Source organism: Electrophorus electricus, chromosome 22 (assembly GCF_041902795.1).
Source record: "Electrophorus electricus isolate QZ-2024a chromosome 22, ASM4190279v1, whole genome shotgun sequence".
NCBI classification, from domain to species: Eukaryota; Metazoa; Chordata; class Actinopteri; order Gymnotiformes; family Gymnotidae; genus Electrophorus; species Electrophorus electricus.
Genome location: NC_137518.1, coordinates 15,259,012 through 15,278,599, shown reverse-complemented (window position 1 = coordinate 15,278,599; position 19,588 = coordinate 15,259,012). Strand labels below are relative to the sequence as shown.

Below are 19,588 nucleotides of genomic sequence, written 5' to 3'. Positions count from 1 at the left end.
TGGTTTTAACGAGTATAGATTGAGTGTCTTAGTTCGGGAGACGGTATTAAACAACTAGTGTACCCTTTGCCATGTATTGAGGTAAATTTTTGTAAATTGTAATTCGTCAATTATTTATTAATATGAACAGATGTACAGCAATGTTAGTTGACGTGCCTGGAGCAAGTCAAGTAACGTTCGTATGCTTTTAGATTTTGACAAACCATTTATCAAAAAATCAGAAAAGCTGAGGCATGGCATTTTTCTGGGAATATTAGTTATACTACGTAATTCAAAATTTTACTTAAATGTTAAATCAACCTATGTTGAAGCTTGTGAGCGTACGGCAAAATTCATTTTCGACCATATTCCTCTTTTAGGCGCATTTTAATAACGAGTTTACAAGCTGTGCCTTGAAACCTTGAGAACTAATACCAAGAGTGATGATCCCGGCCTGTGGGGGACAACCGCTACTGTGACAGAAGCAGGGTACATTTACTGATGTAAGAAAAGGAGCATTTTTACTAAAAGCAGCGCCTCATTGCTGAGACCAAGCACTAGACGTAATAAAACTTGAAGGTTGTGTCATTTCTGTTTCATTCACGCACAACCAAGGCACGTGTATTCCGACACATGTCGTAAGACCCGACCAACGAAGCGAGGGGTGCTCGCATGCGCAGCTGGGCAGCGCCATACCTTGGAATTTAAAGCGCTCTTTCAATCGATACAAATGCAACTCTCCACCTTCAACATTCCTTCATCAGGTTGACGGATAATTTATTGGAGTCGAGATGTCCCCGTCCGCTGTGGTTATACCAGTCATCTACATGGCTCTCTCTGCCTGGCAGGGTAAGGCAATATTGGGCTCCGGTGTCTTCATAGGCCCCGTCGGAGTCGTGATAAATAGTAAGCACGTGAACGCGACAAATATTAGTGCAGATTGCAGCCACACCCGTTTACAACACTGTTAGAACTGATGCCGAAAGGGATTTGTAATACACGGTAGCATAACTATACTGCGTCGTTCTTTTGCGTCAGATACTACATGTCATTGGCAGTGTTTCGTTTGCGTTATTTGTGTATTAGGTATTTGGGTTAAATGATTTAAACCGGCATGCTTGCATTTTTATTGACAATACTCCTGATTGCTTTCATTTATATGCGAATCATTAGCTGGATTCTCGTAATAAATGTAATTATAGCACCTGTACTACACCCAGTCATAAGCTTTACCATGCGTTAGCTAACAATATGTAAGTACAAAAACAAATATTTGTCTCGCATAGTTGTATAACTTTTAAGCGGTGTAAAATTGCTTAATTCTGCATGCATATGATTTTACTCAGGCCCTCATATATGGTCCTTGGCTACTTGTCATATCTACGTGTGTATAACAGCAACGGATTAGTGTCCCCGAATTACGCTATTGCATGAGACCTTGTTCATAATTTAGGACAATGTACAACACAGAGAGACGGCAAATGAAAAACACATAAATGTGGACTTAAATGTAAAAACGTCCCTTCAGCCAGTAACTGAAAGCCAATCCAAAAACTGAGACCTTGAAACAGGTGTCTGAGTGAGCTATATTTAAGATGCTGTGGTAAGATCTAACGCCCTTTCTTAGGAATAATCTTACTAATGACCCCAGGGTGCAGTGGATAATATCAAAGTTTACTTTCTTCAATTGGAAATCGTTAGCCATTGGTTTTGGTCTATTCCTACCGTTCAAGTTGCAGTGGTTTAAACACCTCTTCTGTTACTCATAAAAAGAATGCACATTGTTATTCCCACTACTTTTCACTTAGGTTTACTGTAAAACAGCTCTCATTTTGTTCAGACCAACATTAAACCAGATTTTTAAATGGAGACCAGCAAACACTTTCCATCCAAAACAGGACTACATGACCACAGCCATGTTCCTTTTACACTGTACACAATCAGAAATCGAAGAATATAAAATTGACTCGGACAGCTGAAGTCAACATACGATTTCACCTTTAGAAATCTGAAAGTGACATGCAACCTTATGCCTCGACGTTTCCCACTTTTGACATCCTTAAGGGCTTTACATGCCAGTAGTGCTTTAGCTTAGCTTTAGTTTTGCTTTGTTCTTTGCACACAGTGAGTGCTGATGAGGATTGCCTGTGGTACGTTGACAAGAACGGCACCTGGCACAACGGCTTCGACTGCCCACTCTTCACCTTCTGCTGCGGGAACTGCCACCGACGCTACTGCTGCCTGGACGGCTTAAAGATGATCACAGAGCGAGTACAGAAGCGTTGCATGCTCTTCCATCTCAGGTGCGGGAAGTCATGTAAACCTCCACATTCCCATGTGCTGCAATCTTGTATGTGCTAGATTTGCCCCAAAAAAGATGACAAGTTATAATGAAATATGAACATAATTTTGAGTATGTTCTTTAAAATATGCAGAAAATGTCCTAATGTAGAATTTAAGAAGCTGTATTTTTAAGTGTAAAAATAGTTTAAGATATAAATAAGTTAGGTTGAAACAGAAGCTAGGATTATCATGAAATCTTGAGAAATGTCTAAAAATAAATGTGGAGGAGATCAAATATATTTACTGTTCTGGATTCTGTGCTTAGTTTCAAGAAACAAAAATGATGAGTCATACAAAAAAATGATAAATTAGCTAATTTTAGACATATCAGCAACTCACAAACAATCTAAATGCAATGATTTTCTCTTTTCCTTTTATTGTATGTCCTCACAGTTTCAGATAAGATAGGTAGCCCTGAAGCCATGAGCTTTCTCTGGAAACTTTGTGCACTTCAGCTTCTGTACTTGCCGTATGACACTTTTTGGCAGTCTAATGACGTATTCAGGAACTCTTCAGTTTTGTTGTGAAAATTTGTGCAGGGCTATATGAGCTACCTTGAGGGGGGAATGTATACATTATTACCATTTTGCAAATCTACATTTTCATTTAAAGACATTCAGCAGTAGGATTAGTCAAATTAGAAAACTTGTAATGGACATTTAGTTTTTTTGGGGATATTTTTCATATAATGTAGTCTCGTGAATGGGGTTTAAGTAATGAATTGTGTTTACATTAACCTGATTAGAGTCAGTGTGTTCCCTTAGGATGTTCTGTATCATATAGGTGGTAACTGCAGATTTCAAGGCTGCCTTTATGGTTGATGGGGGGGCAATGTGTAATTCGAAATTGTGGGTTTTTATTGTATTTTTTCATTGCAATTTATATTTTATTTAGTGCACCCACAGCAGTAGTTATATGTTTACCTCCTCAGGCACAGATACTAGGTAGTTGGTTGACTCTAGTGTAAAGCATCACTACTCATTTGAGAAGATTGTTTATTGTAAATGGTCCTTTGTGAAAATGGATACAGTAAACGAAAAAACAAAAAAAATGTATATATTCTAAATACTTATAAATGCTCATTTAAAAGTATATTCAATGGGTTTTATCCTGTATTGATAGCGTTCTTATTCATACATTGATGCGTACATTTTGGGCTGTTTCATTTTAGGTAATTTCATTTAGCACACCAATCCTCTGCTCTCTCCCGAACAAACACTAGAAGTGCATTTACTGTGCTTTTTTTCTGAGAGATCACACAGCAATCAGAATAATGCTGCTCTCAGGAGCAGTCCTCCCTCAAGACCTGCAACATTGCACTTGTATTTTTGTGACAGATAATTAATGTAATCAAACACGTGGTTTCATTATTGAAATGCTTTCCAAGTAAAGAAATCCTTTTAACATTGGATTTTAAAAACACCCAGGATTACTGGGGGCTTAGATTGCCAGGTGTACACTTTTAAACATTTACAAGGCCAATTTATCGTTAGATTTGCCCCATCTATAACTTTTTTTTATCTCCCGCAGATTTATAGGTAATACAATGTCATATTTTATATGCTTCTACATTTTTATAAGATTTTGGAAAAATGTTGGAAAATGCAATCATGGGTTCTTCAATGTAGTTGATTAAATAAACTGTTTTTAATTTTTGAATAATAACTTCATTATGTGCCAAAAACAGACCAAATTGTATCTGATAGTAGTAGACCTTTTTCTATTAGTAAATGTCTGTTTGGTTTAAAAAATAGTATAAACAACTACTAGGAAAGTTAATAAGAACTGATAATACAGAGGTAGCCACTTTGTTTTAGTTCACAGTGCTGGTCTTACAAAGTTTAGTGTGTAGTGTTCTTGTATATGTAGTTTATTCTAGACATACGTAAGTGTAATTTTGGTGTCTTAAACAAACATTGCATTCTTGTAGCCATCACAGCTGTTGTAATTTAAAGATTTGTTTTTATTGTGTGTGTGTGTGTGTGTGTGTGTGTGTGTGTGTGTGTGTGTGTGTGTTGGAGGAGGCTGTAAAAATTGTTGGAGGAGGGAATAATCTAAACAAACTTTTATGTCCAGATGAGCATAATTTTGATATATCCAGCTCTTGTAATCTAAAGTCATGTAAACTGTCATGTAGGAAAGTTGTTGTGATGTTTCTCTCATGAGCCTGTGCTCTGCGCCTCAGCCCCTCCACCATAGCAGGCATTGCGTCATCCATCCTGCTCTTTGTTGCTGCCATCGCGACCATGGTCTGCTGTTTCATGTGCTCCTGCTGCTACCTGTACCAGCGACACCAGCAGCGAGGCAGAACACCATACGAAGGTAAGCACTTCACACACAAGCATCACACCCACTTGTTATACTCCGCCCAGTGACCACAGAATGATGACGCTCTGTTCGCTGCCATTTTAAACCATACTTAGACCTAATAACAGTGGCCACTCTTAATGTGACTGTCAGTGTTCTGCATGTCTCCACTACTACATAGATGTGGGTTATATCTAAGCACATTCAGTGCTAATTCCGGTCATGTTTGCTGGTTTTGTGGGACAGCAACAGTACCATAGCTCTCAGTACCTTAAGATCTCAGTATCATAGCTCTCAGTACCTTAAGATCACAGTACCATAGATCTCAGTACCTTAGATCTCAGTACCATGCATCTTAAGATGATCATGAACCCCCTCCCCCTTTTCCAAGTAGATAATGCTTTAAATCCACTCCTAGTAATCTGTTCACATTTGCTTAATGTGGCAATGAAGTTGTGTGCATCCCTTTATGCAGTTATATATTTAATCATTTTACAGGGTAAGGGTTTAAGTTATTCTGGTACTAAAAAGTACATTTTACACATTATCAAGTATTTTAAAGGTGATAACGAATTTCATTATATTGCAGAGACCGAGGAAGGTATTGTATTCATTGCACCATATACAGTGCTATGGAATATACCAATATTAGAATGACTGCTTGGGGTGAGAGCATCTGCTTCTCATTAATGTGCATGGTTTACATATTAGCTGCTTCCTCAGCTTGTGCTCCTGTGTCTGCCATTCAGAAAGCTACATCATAGAAATGCATGTACAGCACTTTGCATAAGTAACTTGCAATTTCAGCCCAGCAGATACCAATGGCCAGTTACCCTGTGGAGCCAATGTATGATGCTTATGGAAAACCTGGGTACCCCGGCTATCCAGTAGCACCGCAGTATCCTGGTATGCCGCCACAAAACCTCATGATGGCGCAGGGGACTTATCCTCCATATCTTCACAACGATCCAGGCTACAATCAAGGAGGTAAGAGACAAACCCAAAATACTGTCAATCATGTACCTTATGAGAGAAATTAATGGAGTTTGTTAATAACTTGGTTTTGGCAGAATCTGAATTACTTTTATATAATTTGTTTTACAATGTTTGGCACTACAGGTCAGAAAGCAGGTAAACTGGGACAGATGGTACTTAACTTGTGTGTCGTGGTTTCTTTGTTTCAGCTCCTCCACCATATTCTCCTCCACAGAACCCGGGTCACTGAGACTTCCTCCAGTAAGGAGAGCACAGCGCAGCCTAGTGGCTTGCCTGGGACACTACTGTCAAGGAGTCCCTTGAATAACCACTGGCACTTTTACATTTTATTTATTGTATTTATTTCTTGAATGATCTCCAGAGTGAAGAGTGAATGGCCTGGGTGTGCTTTATGCACAAGTGAGTTGCAGTGTAAAGCACAGCTGACACGTCATATTTTTGTGTTCCCGTAAGCACCTGACTCACCAATTGACAGATCCTCATTCATCTGACGTCGCATGCTACGTAGTCATTGTTTTCCATTGAACATTTGCAAGAAAGACATTCAAATTTTGATGTTTTTATTACTGGCACTCTTGGCTGCAGGGTGATGGAGCATTTCGTTTGTTTCATTGGCACTGAATTCTATTTATACTTGTTCTGGTAGACAAATTGTCTGTACAGACACATCAATAAAAAGTCCAGGTTAGAAAGCATGTCATCTACAGTAGACTCCAATATATAATATTCTGCACCGCATGAGAATTAATGTCTGCCAGTCAGACAGAAAGATTTGATGGATATTAGACATAATTTAGATAAGTCTTACATTACTTTGTTCTATATTGCTGTCTTCATGTTCATGTTTTTAATTAATATTGGCAGTTTTGAGGTGTACATTCTATTTAGATGCCAGCCCTTTGTTAACTGTAACTGGCTTATGTTGCCTAACCTAATTCCGATGGTCCCTTACCTAATCGACTTATTTTGCCTTTGAAGGGGTCAATAAACTGACTTCCATAAGGTTTGTTAACAAGTTTGTTAATGTTTGCTTACATCCTTTCTATAGATTATTATTTTAATGGTGTATGGTGATTTACTCATGTCATATCTCTGGTATTTCAGGGTTTTCTAAACTGCAATTTTGATATATACCGAGATACTTCAGTGTCTAAGAGTTTGCCACGTTTCATGAACTTCTGGATAAAGACTCTTTTGGATCATTACCATTTCTGGTTGAAGCATTAGAGGAATTTTTAGCATTTCATGTAATGTTTCAGAGTAATGAGTTCCAAAGAAGTGGGTTTGTTGTAAACAGGAATTTAAGTAAAAATATTTCAGAATCCGTTTATGTGTACTGTGATTTAAGTAAGAATTACTGCTTCCTCGCATTATTGCCATAAACACCAGGCTAAACTGGCAGTTATTTGTAGTTTCCCTTTGGATACAGCTTTAGTAGTACAGTGAATACCGAACTACCACATCCAGTTGTGACAGTTTGTGTTTAGTTTAAATTACCTGTGCTTTAATGCAAATAGCCTGTAATATATTGCAAAAGTCCTTTTTGCATAATTGTTCATTTATTTATCACTTTTGAATGTGAAGTGAAAGTCTGATGGTCTGTATCGGAGATGGCCATAGGTGTGTTTTATGTAACAAAACCATAATCATTTTACTCTTAGAGTGATGCAAAACTACTAGTGTTAGAAATTAAATTCTTGCCTTTATAAGAGACGTCTAATCTAACAGACTAAAATGGAAGTATTATATTGCATAATTCACTTTTTACAATAAAAACCTTTGGTCTTTTATATCTTATCTGTTGTTGTGCCTAGAACATCTTAGTGTAATTGTTTTTATTTACTTGCCACTGTAAAAAGTGGTATACACTAATGCTATACATTACTGTGACAAGTTAGACAAGGTATGTTTATTTATATAGCACTTTACCTTCACAGTGGCAATTCTAAGTGCTTCATGTAAAATTAAATAGGCTTACTGTATACTGTGCAATTCTTATTTCTTAGTAGTGGTGAAAAGCAAAATGTCCATGCATGGTTGCCTTTTTCTTAGGTAAAGCTAACCACAGAAATATAATACTTAATATATTTTATGACCACATATATAATGCTTACATAATTAATATATTAATTCAACAGTGCAGGCAAAACAGTACAGTCTTGTTACTTAGTGCTCCTTAGCCTATGAATTCACCACTGCAGTAAAAGTATACCAATATTATCATAAATAGGAAGTACGTTTATTTCTAGGATACTTTGGGGTTTTAGTAAACCATAGCCCTCCCAGTTGCCTTTAAAGGAGTGTGTACCATCATCTAAATATGGGCAGGCAGTCGCGATGGATTTCAAGGAATGTCCAAGCACCACTAACTAGTGATGAGAAACCGTTGCGCCATAAGCTCTCACCTCCGAACGAACACCGTACGCTATCAGGACTTCCAAACCACACTCGGTTGAACTTCACTGCTCTTTCCCTTAAAGGTATTTGTGTTTATTTATGGGAATACACAAGAGGTGAAACAACCACTGCTGCACAAAGCGTCTTCTCATCTAGGCTTTCCAAGTGCGCAGTTATGTCCAGGAGAAAGGTGAGGGGACTTACGCGGACTGGGCGGCAGGTAAGCGAGGACCCGGATCTCGACAATTTGCTGTTAAACCTGTCGCCCGAAGAGGTGGAGGAATTGCAGAAGGAGGTGTCAACTGTGCCGGACCCCGACCCGAGCGAGATTATAATAGTGGACCAAACGGATTTAAAACAAACCGCACCTAAGAAAGAATCCAACTTCAGTAATCGCGACGATGAGTCCAAAACTCATTTGCAAAGGAACCTGTCCACTGAGGTATGAAACGGGCTTAAGAAATAACACTTGGCACAGTTGCTAACAGTTTTTTGACTTATTTAATTTGATGATTTAAAAATGCAAATAATAAATACATAAATAAATAAACGAGCTCACATACTAATCTTACAGTCAGCTATCCTCTCAAGCCTCTTATAAGTATCTGATGACGGTGGACCTTCCTTGTACTTAAGCCTTTTTAGGAAACTACAGCATGGCTGGTAATAATAGTATGTTGTATTACATAGTACAATACAATTGTAACATTAATTCTTTAAATGTCTGTCTTTTTAAATTTTGGAACTTTTAGCCTTCTGCATTGAGGTCTGCAGTGATAAGGGAGTATAGATGGACATGGAAATGAGCTATGTTAACAGCAGGGTGCGCGTGTGTTGAACTCCTCAGTGGAAGTGAAGAGACTCTGTTTTGCTGTCATCTCTGTTGTGTTCCTGGTGAAATTCCTCGCTTGATTGCTCCTTCGCGCACTGCCTTTTAAGGACTGGTCTGCCAAGCCTAGAAGCTTTGCACAGACAAACAGACCCTGGCTCACAAATCAAACACTCAGCCACTGAATAGATTCATGGAATGGATATAAAATAGCTGGTGACCTACAGTACAGACATTAATTACTTTTATATATATATAGTAATTACTATTAGTCCTACATAATAATAATGTCAGAATGGTGCTGACATTTACCTGTATAGCCTGCGATTAGTAAACATCTAGGCAATAGCCTAATAGCAGTTACCTTTTCTTTCTTTTTTAAATGCACAACATCTCTCCAGTATAAAATATTTACATTTTTATTGGTGACCTACACAAATGACTGGAAGACTGTTATTTTTGCTGGGTCCAACAGTTCCCAATAAATGTATAAATCAGCTATAAATCTGTAAGCTTATATGAATGTATAGAACGATAAAGCCATAAGATTTGCTTGCTGATGTTTTCTCTTTAGGGTGAGCCCAGGAGGGAAAGTCGAAAACAGGAGTATCTGAGGAAGATGGGCCTGAGTCAGGAGATGAGCGATGGAAGGCTTCAGAGACAAACCAGCATTTCCACAACCAGCGTTCCTGGTATACAAGACAATAAAACAGAGGACAGGAACTCAAGAATCCAAGAGAATCCTAAAGGTGCTAGAGCAGGTTACTTCAAGAGGGAGGAGGAGAGTGAAAGGGAAGGGGAAGTCAAGGTGAAAGAAGTGAACGATGACTCCAAGCTCAAAGACAGGTGGGAGACAACACATGGCAGCAGCAAGACAAAAGAGTTGATTTCCAAACTTCAGGAAAAAAAGGAGGATTGTAAAGAGAAGGACAGAAAAGAGGAAAGCCGGAGGAGAGACCCCGGAGACCACAAGACAAAGGCGATGATCTCCAGGTTACAGGAGAAGCAGGATAAAGAAGAAAGACAGGAGAGAGAGAGGAGAGAAGAATTCAGGAAAAAAGAAGACAGCAGAATGAAAGGCCTAGTTCCCAAGTTAGAAAAGGAAAATCTGGTTGCAGAGACCAAAACAGATGAAAAGAGGACATCAGAAGAGAGAGAGAGTGTCAACAAACAAGCTGATTTAGTGACGTCCAATGATAAAGACATGGTCAAGAAGGATTTCAGGAAAGATGCTGATAGCACAGATAAAGAAAATGTGAATGTGAGAAAGGATAAGGAACCTATTAAAGGAAAAGGGGAACTAAAGATGAACAAAGAAAAGATGGTTGCAAAAGGGCATAATGAGATCCAGAATGAAGTACATGAGCCTTGCAGGGAAGAAAAAGTTGGAAACTGTGTGGAAGATAAAAATTCAAAAACCAAGATTAAAGAGGAGGAGGAGGAAGACGAGTCTACAAACATGTTTGCTGAAGATCTGGAAAGAGTCTCTTGCAATGACCCTGGGATGACTGAGCTCAATGTTAACAACTCTGAAGTCATTAAAGTCAATACCCTCATTCAGTTCGCTGAAGCGCTGAAAAACAACACACATATTAAGACATTTGCCCTCGCTAACTGCCGTGCAGATGACCATGTGGCTTATGCTATCGCAGGCACCTTACGCAGTAACAAAACCATTACTAGCATTAACCTGGACTCCAATCTTCTCACTAGCAAGGGAATCATGGCCTTGGTCCAAGCACTTCAATATAACTCCACCCTCACTGAGCTCCGTTTTCACAATCAGCGGCACATCTGTGGAGGCAAAACAGAGATGGAGATGACAAAGATTTTGAAAGAAAATACAGCTCTTCTTAAACTGGGCTACCACTTTGAGTTGGCTGGTCCACGCATGACCGTGACCAACATCCTCAGTCGTAACATGGACCGTCAGAGACAGAAGAGGCTGCAAGAGCAGAAGCAGGCCCAAGCCCAGGGAAATGAAGACAAGAAAGACTCACTGGAGGTCCCAAAAACTAGCTTCAACAAAGCCTCCCCAAGGAGCTCACCAAAACCATCTCCTGTTTCATCGCCTATACCATCCCCAAAACTGGCACCCAGGAAGGGGCCTGGTGGTCCTCCACCTCCACCTCCACCACCTGGGGGTTTACCACCCCCACCACCCCCAATCTTGGATGGCGACTTCCTAAAGAACTCCCTGACCCCTGTGTCAAAGAGAAAGCTGGATGATAGGACTGGAGGTCGAGGTATAAGCCTGAACTCCAGGGACCAGCTTTTGGCTTCCATAAGGGATGCCAACATTAAACAACTCAAAAAGGCAAGAAATTACACTTCCCTACCCCAACATTAACATCTTAAAGTGAATTCAGATGAAAAAACTTTCAAAAATGTTAAAGGTTTCTATGTGGCAGATAAACTCAGAAAGCTCGGAATAAACATGTTTCAAAACGTTTCAAATAACCCTCATTTGGTTAAGCGTTAATGCCAATTATGCATTTTATCATGCAGCCATGCTAACCTATGTTATCTTGAAATCATGCTTACTGGCTCTGCATTAATTAATTCACACAATCACAATGTCTTTATTTGAACATACGGTGCCTTTTATTTTCTGTAAATGCTGGTAAATAAGATTTTTTTTCCCTTTCCCCAAAGGTTTCATTACCAAAACTTCTACAATAAGCAGACTGCAGAGAGAAAAGCATGAAAGACAGATGAAGAAAAGAAGGCCAGACATCTCACACACATTAAGGAGATTGACATCTGTCCTCTTTTACACACAGTCTGCTACTGCCCTGTATTATAGAGACACAACGAGGTGAAGATGGCAATCATTCATCTTGGGGTTCTCTCACAATACACTGGACTGTGAAGAGGAACGGATGCATGGTGGAGTCGTGGTGCTCGGAGGCTGACACAGACAGCCTATGTTGACGCCTTGTTTATAATTTGCACTAAGTGAAACAATTCATATGGTGAGTGTGTGCAGTACAGTGTGTATGCATGTATGTGTATGGATCCCATGGGAAGTGATACATTTTGTAATACTTTTTGGATGATTTGTAATTAACGATATGTGTTGACAGTATACAGATCCTTATATTTGGAATTCTAATCAATTTATGGGATTCTACATTATCAGGGATTTAAAGGGAAACTCCAATCAGAACACAATGTTTACTCCAATTAAGACATTTTTTTGCCGTGCTTTTGTTGATACATAAGAAATTCTGCAGGAGTGTAGCGATATGGAATCACTTATTTGGTTTTTGAGTCTCTTTTGAAGTTATGTTTCTGACTATTGTGTAATGCAAACACATTACATGATTTAAGTAAATCACTCTAACAGAATAATAGTTATTGTCAAATCATATGTAAAAAAAATTGAAGGTGATTTAGAATTTGTAGGTTTTACAATTGACTCAGGATGATCCTTTTAAGGATAGGATTTTATTTGACTCTAAACATGGTATCTGGTTGGGTCGAGTGCATTAGGATTTAGGAGAACTTCCTGCTCTTTGAGAATGACAACATTGTGCACTGCTACAGTTTGGAGCACCACTTCTCTCATGCTCATGGTTTCAGCTGGACCGGTGGAATAATGTTCTTTTTAGACTACAAGAAATGTTATCATGTTAATAAATTGTACTATTTAATTCATCTCTCTGATGGAGACATGGTTGGTCTCTTTAAGATTCCTATCTTAGGAAATCCAATTCCAAGATATAAAGCAAGGCTACACTTAAATAAGAATGAACAGTACTTATAAAAACTTTTTTTTCTTATTTTGCACACATAGCAAAATTAACCCAATCATCACATTTTATCATCCAGATAAAAGTCATTCAGTTAAAAGAGTATTTTATAGTCATCTGTTGAGTGATATTACACAGTGTAAACCATGAGGAATGAGCAGATAGAATGATTCATGAGTAATGATTTGTGAGTAATGATTTATGAGTAATGGCACTCGTTATGATAAACACAAAATGTCAAGCAGATCCTAATAAAGTAATGCAGCACACACACAGTGTAGTGCAGTATTCTTGTCTAAGGTAATGCAGCACACACAGTGTACTAACTCTTAACTATACTCCTAATTCTATTTTAGTACTCAAGCTATGTATGTTTTGGAATTTGGAAATTGTTAACATCATAGACCAATAATTTCAAACCTGCAAATCAGCATACATCGTGGACATAGAACTTGTCTAATATGCTGGGCAGATAGGTAATTTGCAAAACTTTAACGAAACATCCCTGGAAAATGCTCCCTCTGTTAAATGGAAAGCATTTATATAGAAATAATAGTTCCTGTGAACAGCAGAGGGTCTAGCAAAGGAACATCTTGTTCAGTAATAGAGACCTTTTGGAAATGTGAAGGTTGATTTGAATAACATCAGCCCAGTTTATATTTCATTTGCCCCGTCTCAGTCCATGCACCATGAAATGCCTATATTTGGTCATTCTAAATGGAGACTTTGTCTGCAACTCATTCCTTTCTCCTTCCTAATAATGGGAATATTGCCAACAGCCTGTCTCTAAACAATGACACCACAGCGAGAGCGAGAGAGAGAGAGAGAGAGAGAGAGAGAGAGAGAGAGAGAGAGAGAGAGAGAGAGAGAGAGAGAGAGAGAGAGAGAAGTTGATGTGTTCGCCTGGGCTAATACACGGAACTGCAAATTTTGGGGGAACTTTATGTCTTGGCACAGATGTTCTTGCTCTGCTACTGCCAATTGTTGGTGTTTATTAATAATTCGTCACCCAGAAAATATTTCACAAGTTCACATCAATGACATCAATTCTAAATTTAGATTTAGATTTAGTTTCATAATCGCTGAAAGTGTAGGTAAGAAGAAAAGGGAACTGTCAACTTGTCAGGAACATTGTTATAGTACTGTTATGGCAAATTGTTATTATTAGGAAATCAATGTTTATAAACATGTATCATATTGTATGGCATTACTTGCAAATGGTATTCCCCCTAAAGACTTTTGAGATTCCTTACCAATTTCTGATGAAGCTGTGAATGAGACATTTCACTACTGATGCAATTTGTTCTGTACAATTATAATATTAGAACATTATACTATTCAACATAGTAATTATAATGAATATATTGTGTTGATCTTAATATGATATAAATATGCACAAACCGTTTACCTGTAAAAGCATATTTTATATATCTTTTTGGATTGCTATTATCTACCTTTAAATTGTAACGGTGGCAAGGAGGGAGTGAGAAGCATGTTTGGTTGCAGAGTCTCTATAGTAGCAACTTAGCACAGCAGTGAGCAAAAACAAACAAAACAGCAGGTCTCTCTTCATAGAGTGGTAAGTCCTTATAGAAGCTGCAGGATTCTCCTAGTGAGTGACAGCAGTGACTCTCCTACTCACGGCAGGGAGTAATGTGCGGCACTGGAGGAGGGAAAATGTGGGCTTAAATAGAGGGGCAATAAAACAATAACCTGGGAACAGGTACACAGGACTAATAAGCGGGTAATTGGGAGCATGGCAGGAACGGTGTGTGCGTGAGTGTGTGTGTGTGTGTGTGTGTGTGTGTGTGTGTGTGTGTGTGTGTGTGTGTGTGTGTGTGTTTGCGTGTGTCTGAGTGAGTGGGCATATGCCTCTCTCTGGGTACCGAGCACCCCATGACATAAATATCAACCACAAGAGGAGATAAACCTCTTTGTTATACTTCCTGAACTATATAGGAAAGTAAGTTATTAACTGGAGTAGCCAACGACCACCTCCATTGCTCCATTGCTGTTTCCACACATTAAATCTTATAGCAATGTTCAATGTACTAACCCAATCCATAAATAACTCCATGGCAAGCATGGTGTCTTGGTGGATAGCACACTTGCCTTTCAGATCTAGGGATTCAAGTCCCTGCCTGGGTGGAGTTTCTGTCTGTGTGGGTTTCCTCCAGGGTCTCTGGTTTCCTTCCATGGTTCAAAAACATGGAGGTTTAGGTTGATTGGATATTCTAAATTGTACTGAATGAATGAGACTTGTGTGCAGGTTTGTCCAGTGATGGGCTCTGTCCCAGTCTTAACCTCCACCCAGTGCAGTCTCCGAGGGGGTTGTGGTTTCTGATAGCATACACTGTGTGCAAATTGGCTGCTGCTTCTCATTGGTGTGTGTTTGTTAAAGAAAAAAAAAAAAAAAAAAAAAAAAAAAAAAAAAAGCTTATATCTGTCTGTAAAGTGTACTTAAGTCTGAGAAAGGCGTTATAAAAATGCAACTAATAATAATAATTCCAGAATAAGGTGTATGACTTCGGAAATCTTGGATGTTTACTAAATTCTTAACAAAATTGCTTAGGAAGTAGATACTCTTTTGCTTTCCCCCACCTCCCACTAGAGGGCGCAGTTCAGATTGGTTACGTGACGTAAGCCACACCGTCACGCTCCTGATTGCGTGAACAGGAAAAGAGCAAAATGGAGGAGTACGCGAGGGAGCCGTGGTAAGCCGACTAACTGGAATTATTGTACATCTTTTTGACATGTAACATTTGAATTCACTTTTCTCCCAGCAACGAGGATAAATCTCGATTTAAACAAACGCTACTTTTAGGTCCGCTGTCAAAGTTGTTATCCAATTGTAGTCACGTGGAGCGGTGGACCAGCCGCGATGTCCTTTGGTGCGTTTAGCGTTATCTTAGCTTAGCTTATTTTAGCTTATTTTATCTTAGCTTAGTTTAGCTTATTTTAGCTTACTTCAGTGTATCTTAGCTTAGCTTATCTTAGTTTAGCGTTAGTTTAGCTTAGCTTAGCTTAGCTGACATTTAGCTGAATGACCTTGTTCTCTTAGCAGTTTTAACACTGAATGTAGTTCTGCGTTTTATTTCTGACGCTTCCATATGTGTGTAAAATTTTGGGGTTGAGCAACAGTTGTAGAATTTCAGTATCTGCTAGCTAATTAGTTACCTAATTTTTATTTTTATTACACTAGGTATTCTAGCTAGCGTTAGAAAGCTCGCTCGCTTTATCTAACTTTGACTTATTAACGCTGTCTAATTTTCAGATATTTGTATTTTGTTGCTCTAACGAACGCTTTTGCCGTCAGTTTCCCTCTTGGGACCATAAATTATAATGTATAGTGGAAGACAGTATTTAAAAGAAAAATAAGGTTTATACAAATGAGGAATTACGGATAGACCTGTATTTCATTCCGTTACCGGTATTAATAGCATCCAGGATCAGTGTGTTTGTTGGCTAGATGGTTGAATAATTTATTTACCTCGACGTTGGTTATTTACCTTTCAGTCCCTGGAGGATAGTGGATGACTGCGGAGGCGCCTTCACAATGGGAGCCATAGGAGGAGGTATATTCCAAGCTGTCAAAGGCTTTCGAAACGCTCCTTCAGTAAGTTTGGCTTCTGTCTGGGATGGAAATTGCTTGGTCATTAAGTTAAATGATTATTGTTTTTGCACTTATGCATTCTAACAGAATAGTTTAAAAAATTGAGTTAATTGAGTGGCCCAGTGCTCCCTAAACCGATGTGCTGTATCTTCTGCCATGATTGTCTTTGAATTCAGTGAGTGTATATATAGTTTAGGATGGATGTGATTGACTCTATATTTTTTTGGGAACTATTACAACAACCCTTTTCATTGCATGAAGCTTCTTTTCTAGAATGTTATCCCTGTTTTTTAGTGTAACCTTGCTGCAAGATTCTTCATGTGTATTTGTCTTCTGTTCAGGGGATGAACCATAGGCTCAAGGGGAGTATGACAGCCATCAGGACCAGAGCGCCACAAATAGGAGGTCAGTGTCTTATGTGAACCCCAGTCTTGTGCCTTCTGTCCATTTGTTTTGAAAGCTCACATTTAATATAGTCTCTTTCCATATAAACCCATTTTGTGTGCATTTGGAGGCAGGTGGGGTATTATGAAAATTACACACAAAATTAAGCTGCATTGGCTGTGTTGGAGAAGGAGAGCCAGCCTATAAATGTCATAGCCTGTAAATTAGGACTGAAAATATATTTTTAATCAGCATTGTAATTTTGGCCTTTCCATAAGGCTGTAATATGCAAATGAGCTCTCCAACACATCGTTTCTACTTGTGTACTGTGAGCATCCAGACTAGTTTGACATGACAGGTGTTCTTTGGGTGTTTAGATAAATCATATCAAAGGGTCTTCAGTATTTTAATATATCATAAAGAACATTGCAAAGGCAGTATAGCTATATAATCACAATCAGGTGTTGTTTCTTTTTATGTTTTTCCTGTTGTGAATTCATAAAGTGGCTTTCTGAATGTTACAGGAAGCTTTGCAGTATGGGGTGGGCTCTTCTCAATGATTGACTGCGGGCTGGTGAAGGTGCGTGGTAAAGAGGACCCCTGGAACTCTATAACAAGTGGAGCCATGACGGGTGCCATCCTTGCTGCCAGAAGTGAGTTTACAGGCCTGTGTTTCAGATACATGTGTAGATTGGCTTTTGGACTAACAGAGTTCAGTCAGCTGCAGCTGTTTTTTTCCCCTTAGAATGAAGAACAGAAATTAACACAAACATTTGTGGGATTCGTCTGATTTTCTGGGTTGGCTCTCTGCTGTCTGTGGGACTTGTGTGGTAAGCTGGTACTGATTCAGGCTTTTTCCCCACAGATGGGCCTGTGGCAATGGTCGGTTCTGCCGCAATGGGAGGCATACTCTTAGCGTTAATAGAAGGTGCAGGAATCCTCCTCACAAGGTTTGCTTCATCGCAGTTCCCCACTGGTAAGTGTTAAAAAAACAACAAACAAATATATACATCTTAACTGGAGACATTTAATATCTAAAGAACTCCTGAATTCTAACTGTTGTTTGAATGTCACTTTTTCAGGTCCACAGTTCATAGAGGAGCCTTCCCCTATGCCTGCCCCTACCTTTGGGGACTATAGACAGTACCAGTGATGGGCCATGTCAGCAATGAGGCCTTGTGATATTCCATGAACTCATCTGCGGTGCCAGAGTCACTCTGAGAACTATGGAACTCTTATTATATGAATCCACCAGAGCCCCTGTCAGGGGCTTGGAGAATGAAAAGTGCAAGCACTCATGTGTTTGTTGTTGTGTTTTTTTTTTTGTTTTTGTTTTTTGTTTTTTTTTTTTGTTTTTTTCCCCTCCCCCTGCCACTGGCTCATCTGTCTTTTGTCCTTATTAGTCTTTAGTTTGTGGCTCACACTATGTAAGTTGGTCTTCTTTACTCAAGAGAAGGGATGAAGCTGGTTTGGATTTCACCCTTCACAAATTATTTTCTGTTCATCATATTTAATGAGCTTGTTTGTTAACACAGGAATTCCTGTAGGCTTAAGCACACTGTAGGTTATGCCAGATTCTGCAGATAGACCAGTGTTTCCCAACCCTCAGGGTCCTTGAGCATCTGTGCATTGCACATATTGCTGCTTTTCTCATTCTAACATTGTTTATACTCATTTAGGTCTTTTTAATTAGCAGATGAGTTGAAATGTTAGGTAAAAAGAAGACACAATTGCAATGTTGGGGAACTTCAGGAGCAGGACCGGAGACAGACCTACAGTTGCTCATAAAACATGAAATTCCTGGCTGTAGATTGGTATGCCTAGGAGTAATTTTGTGTTTGTGTGCATGTATGGATGTGTGTGAGGATAAACATACATACGTTGCTGGATAGTTTGTTTTATCATCCCAAAGCATCATGCATCTCACAAGCTCTTGTATAGTTGATGAAGTTATAAGTAAATCCTTATCATCTGAATGTCCTCTCATGTTCTAAAGTAGCTATTTATTTTTTAAGGCAAGTACAGCAAACTATAAATGTGTAATGTTGTGTATCACACGCAATGTTATTAGGACCATTACTGGCAAAGAATGAACATATTTGAGGTGACTGATGTATATCAAACTGAATACTAGACTAAATAAACAGCTGTTGCTATAGTTGAGTTTTTGTTGTTCAAGAAGAGGCAATAATGAAAGTATTGGATTGAAAATTATTGTCTGCATCAGCCAGTGAGGATTGCAATCCTTTATTTTTTTATGTTTTTATTCAGGTTCAAATTAGGCCAATGATGCAACATGCCAAATGGATTCAGCGTGCACTGCACACTTTGAACAGATAAAACTTGTCCACTGGAGGGCAGTATGGACAAGTAGGAATTTATCAAATCTATTATTTAGATGTTATGAATCCTAGCAACACAGATTATGAATATGGGATAGTGGTATACTAGCTCAGTCACAACAATGGAGCAAGTCCTAATTTTTGTATATATATATATATATATATATATATATATATATATATATATTTTTTTATTATTTATTTTTTTTTTTTTGGGAGTTGTAAGATCATTGAGATCAGATAAGCAAAGACTTGAACTAAGAAAAATGCTCTAAAATTACATCTGGTGGTGTTTTAATTAGATGTGTATTCACTATATTAATTGTTTATTAATTTTGCAGCTCTTTTTCATTATGCAATAATGAGCATCAAGCAAAGAATGTTTTAGGAAAACATCACGGGGGACGGGTAGGCCAAAAACAACTGGAATGGGACTAAGGAGAAAATAAGGTCTAACAAGGAGAAAAAGGCTAAATGAAGACATGGGCCTGGAATGAAGTGTCTTAATATATGATATTTAAAAAAAAAAAAAAAAAAAAGATCACTTTTTTTTTTTTAAAGCATTGTGTTTGTCAATTACATGGTGCACATATCTTAGCCTGACTACACAAATGCACAAACAGCTGAGGGTTTTGGGAACATA

General features: G+C 38.5%; 3 protein-coding genes across 4 annotated transcripts; all 3 read left to right on the top strand.

Annotated features, from left to right (window-relative positions):
* Nucleotides 1-128: 128 nt before the first annotated feature.
* Nucleotides 129-7,415, top strand: shisa4 (shisa family member 4). Of its 2 annotated transcripts, XM_081705115.1 has the most exons (6): nt 129-828; nt 2,105-2,282; nt 4,508-4,644; nt 5,437-5,616; nt 5,814-5,865; nt 5,987-7,415. In XM_081705115.1, exons 1-5 carry the CDS (start codon nt 771-773, stop codon nt 5,852-5,854), a joined length of 594 nt encoding a protein of 197 aa, XP_081561241.1. In that variant the 5' UTR covers nt 129-770; the 3' UTR covers nt 5,855-5,865; nt 5,987-7,415. The 2 variants fall into 2 exon arrangements, with proteins under 2 accessions (XP_081561241.1, XP_026868249.3); XM_027012448.3 differs by having other exon boundaries at nt 331-828; nt 5,814-7,415.
* A 590-nt stretch (nt 7,416-8,005) lies between these two features.
* lmod1b (leiomodin 1b (smooth muscle)) lies at nt 8,006-12,877 on the top strand. The gene is made up of 3 exons (XM_027012439.3): nt 8,006-8,464; nt 9,426-11,168; nt 11,507-12,877. Exons 1-3 carry the CDS (start codon nt 8,198-8,200, stop codon nt 11,531-11,533), a joined length of 2,037 nt encoding a protein of 678 aa, XP_026868240.2. The 5' UTR covers nt 8,006-8,197; the 3' UTR covers nt 11,534-12,877.
* Nucleotides 12,878-15,217: 2,340 nt separating this feature from the next.
* timm17a (translocase of inner mitochondrial membrane 17 homolog A (yeast)) lies at nt 15,218-18,761 on the top strand. Its single transcript, XM_027012487.3, has 6 exons — nt 15,218-15,320; nt 16,123-16,222; nt 16,561-16,624; nt 17,128-17,256; nt 17,469-17,579; nt 17,686-18,761. The coding sequence occupies exons 1-6, from the start codon at nt 15,295-15,297 to the stop codon at nt 17,754-17,756; spliced, it is 501 nt and encodes a 166-aa protein (XP_026868288.1). The 5' UTR covers nt 15,218-15,294; the 3' UTR covers nt 17,757-18,761.
* Nucleotides 18,762-19,588: the final 827 nt, after the last annotated feature.

What these genes read in the sequence shown, in the direction of transcription:
- shisa4 (XM_081705115.1), top strand. Translation starts at nt 771, where the DNA reads ATGTCCCCGTCCGCTGTGGTTATACCAGTCATCTACATGGCTCTCTCT. An exon ending in TGCATGCTCTTCCATCTCAG is followed by an intron (nt 2,283 to 4,507) that starts GTGCGGGAAGTC and finishes TCTGCGCCTCAG; the next exon opens with CCCCTCCACCATAGCAGGCA. An exon ending in AGGCAGAACACCATACGAAG is followed by an intron (nt 4,645 to 5,436) that starts GTAAGCACTTCA and finishes TTGCAATTTCAG; the next exon opens with CCCAGCAGATACCAATGGCC.
- timm17a (XM_027012487.3), top strand. Translation starts at nt 15,295, where the DNA reads ATGGAGGAGTACGCGAGGGAGCCGTG. An exon ending in GAGTACGCGAGGGAGCCGTG is followed by an intron (nt 15,321 to 16,122) that starts GTAAGCCGACTA and finishes TTTACCTTTCAG; the next exon opens with TCCCTGGAGGATAGTGGATG. An exon ending in TTCATCGCAGTTCCCCACTG is followed by an intron (nt 17,580 to 17,685) that starts GTAAGTGTTAAA and finishes TCACTTTTTCAG; the next exon opens with GTCCACAGTTCATAGAGGAG.
- lmod1b (XM_027012439.3), top strand. Translation starts at nt 8,198, where the DNA reads ATGTCCAGGAGAAAGGTGAGGGGACTTACGCGGACTGGGCGGCAGGTA. An exon ending in AAAGGAACCTGTCCACTGAG is followed by an intron (nt 8,465 to 9,425) that starts GTATGAAACGGG and finishes TTTTCTCTTTAG; the next exon opens with GGTGAGCCCAGGAGGGAAAG. An exon ending in ACATTAAACAACTCAAAAAG is followed by an intron (nt 11,169 to 11,506) that starts GCAAGAAATTAC and finishes CTTTCCCCAAAG; the next exon opens with GTTTCATTACCAAAACTTCT.